This window comes from Tupaia chinensis, unplaced genomic scaffold (assembly GCF_000334495.1).
Source record: "Tupaia chinensis unplaced genomic scaffold, TupChi_1.0 Scaffold000067_1, whole genome shotgun sequence".
Lineage (NCBI taxonomy): Eukaryota > Metazoa > Chordata > Mammalia > Scandentia > Tupaiidae > Tupaia > Tupaia belangeri.
In genome coordinates, this window is record NW_006159526.1 from 1,920,697 (window position 1) to 1,923,346 (window position 2,650).

The 2,650-nt window shown below is 40.7% G+C and overlaps 1 protein-coding gene across 2 annotated transcripts in view; it reads right to left on the bottom strand.

Moving 5' to 3' along the window:
* LYPD5 (LY6/PLAUR domain containing 5) overlaps positions 1 to 2,232 on the bottom strand; it is a 15,081-nt gene extending 12,849 nt beyond the window's left edge. Inside the window, exon 1 of one of the 2 annotated variants that reach the window (XM_006142039.3) lies at positions 2,161 to 2,232. In XM_006142039.3, the coding sequence (XP_006142101.1) occupies positions 2,161 to 2,173 (13 nt within the window). In that variant the 5' untranslated portion in view covers positions 2,174 to 2,232. The remainder of the gene's footprint in view (positions 1 to 2,160) is intronic. The other variant, XM_006142040.3, reaches the window with a different exon arrangement.
* Between the last annotated feature and the right edge of the window lie 418 nt (positions 2,233 to 2,650).

The following is a 2,650-nucleotide window of genomic DNA, read 5'->3' on the forward strand; positions in this document are numbered from 1 at the left end:
TATCTGATTGTTGCGTTTTTTAGTAAACCCAACACAGAAGAGACGAAGCAAATAACCTTCAGTAGTCCTGACATCGACATGAGCTTCAGTCATAGTCTGCCATTTTTTGACCATGGAACACATTTTGTCACGGATGAGATCCATGCACGTCCTCAGTAATTAGCTTGAATTTCCTAAATGTGACTTTGTCATTGTGCAGATCTGCAAGGCTCACTTCAAACACATGGCCCTTACGGCTGTCAGATGCAATTTTGGTTCCTTGAGTCCGGATAACTGGTGTCTTCCCAATATTTCTTATGTTGAACATAGCAGGTGCATTCACGTCATACCAATCTTTTTTATCTTTTCTTTCTTTAAAGAATTATTTTCACTTAATTTTATTTATTTATTCATTTTATGTTAATTTGACCAGAGAGAGAGAAGTGAGAAAACAAGCCACCAGGTCCGAGACTAGAACCGTGGTCAGCCATGTAGGAGTGTCCAGCGCCTTAACCACCATGCCACCTGCTGGTCCCCATACCAATCTTTTTTAGAAAATGGATCAACCACTTTCATCTTGGCTCCCCTTTATGCCGCCTTTCGTAAGGCGCTTATTCTTGCCAACTGCCATGGTGATACTCAGAGAACCAAAAACGCTATAAACTTTTATTGTAGACATTTTCAAGTGCAAAGATAATGTATGTTATCTTTGTATATTATAATGTAAATATCTACCACCTAGATTCAGTAATATTAATTTTTTTGAGAGTTTTTTTTTTTTTTTTTTTTTGCTATAGGGCGCATGCACTCACCAGACAGACAGAGAGAGACAGAGGGACAGAAAGTGAGAAATCACTCCCCAGGGGGGATGGTCACGCCACAATCCCTTCTCTTCCATTCTCCTCTCGGGATCTTGGGCACGCACACACACGTGCCCGGCATGAGTTTGAAGCCACTGGGTCCGGGACGTGAACCGTGGTCGACTACATGGGAGTCCAGCGACATAGCCATTACACCAACTGCTGGTCCCAACAATATTAATTTTTTCAGTACGTGCACCTGCATATGAAAGCAAGAAACTGAGAGAGATGAGCACCCTCCACAGGTTTGGTTATACCTTGATTCTCTCTCCTCCAATTCTCCAGCTCATTAGGTCTTGGGCCCTTACACATAATTCAGGCTGGCCAGGCCAGGGATTTGAACCACAGTCACCAAGTGGATCCCGCTTCTCCTGAGCAGCACATTACCATGGAGCCATGAAGCCAGCCCTTCAATAATTACTAAAATATTACTGATCTTGTTTGATTTCTTCCCCCTTTGGTGTTTATCAAGGGCATTATTTTGTCCTGCATTATTTCATTCAAATAATTAGTATTAATTATTTTCATTTAAAACACCATTTGTTTTAAATATTTTAAAATATTTTTTAGAGCATAACTTTGGCTTATGTCCTTCTTCCCCTTTTTCTTTTTATTCTTTTAAAGCTTCTTCCACTCATGAGAGGAAGAGAGAGAAAGAGAAAGACAAGCATCCTCAATAGAGGCTCATGCCAAAATCCTCCTCCCAGGCAGCCAAGCTGATTGGCATGTACATGCGCCTGGTATGTACAGGCTGACCTGGGAACCAAACCCAGATCTTCCTCATGGCTTCCAACGTTGTGAAGCAGTTTACTACCACTCCACCACTGTGGTCGGGCCTGGTTTATGTTCTAACATGCTGACGTTTATTACCATCATGAACGATTTCTAAAAAACAGTGTCGTCTGCTGCCTCAAATCGAATAATTCTTAGTTGTCTGATGCTGCCAAATCAATTTACCCTTTGCACACAACAGCTTCTAATTTATTTTCAATAGGTTTATTCTCGATATATTCCAATGTTTATTAGAAATGAAAAAGTAGTTTGAACAATATTTGAAAATGCAGTGTTACTGAAAGAAATGGGGACCAGCAGATGGTATAATGGTTACATGGTAGGATTCCCATGAGGTTGACCATGGTTTGAGTTCTGGACCCGGAGGACTCAAAAACAAAGTTTCCTGAAACCAGTCAAAGACATTACCACACACGTTATCATCAATAGATAATTTTTCATTTTTTTGTCCCTGCAACATTTTTTCCCCTTGATCTTTCCCTCCATCCCCTGCACTTCCCACCTTCCTCCTACACTGCGTAATACTCACAGTTGACCTCCATGGTTATATACCTTTTGATCTTTCAGTTTCTGCCACCGAGCGTAGACATTCAGTATGTATTAAGTGGGGACATACAATGCCTGTCTTTCATAGTTTGACATGGTTCGCTTAGCATTAAATTTTCCATATTTGTCCACTTTCTATAAAATGCTGCAGTAATATTCCATATTATGACCAAGTAGTATTCCATATTCTATATGTGCTACTTTTTTTAGAGGTTTTTTTTTTGTTTGTTTGTTTTTGTTTTTGTTTTTTGCTATAGAGCACATGTGCTTGTCGGAGAGATGGAGAGACAGAGAGACAGAAAGGAAGAAATCACCCCCAAGAGGGAAGGTCACACTGTAATCCCTTCTCCTCCATTCTCCTCTCAGGATTTTGGGTATCACACACATGTGCCCATCATGAGTTTAAAGCCTCCGGGTTTGGGACTTGAACCACAGTTGGCTACATGTGAGTCCAACGATGTAACAATGTAACC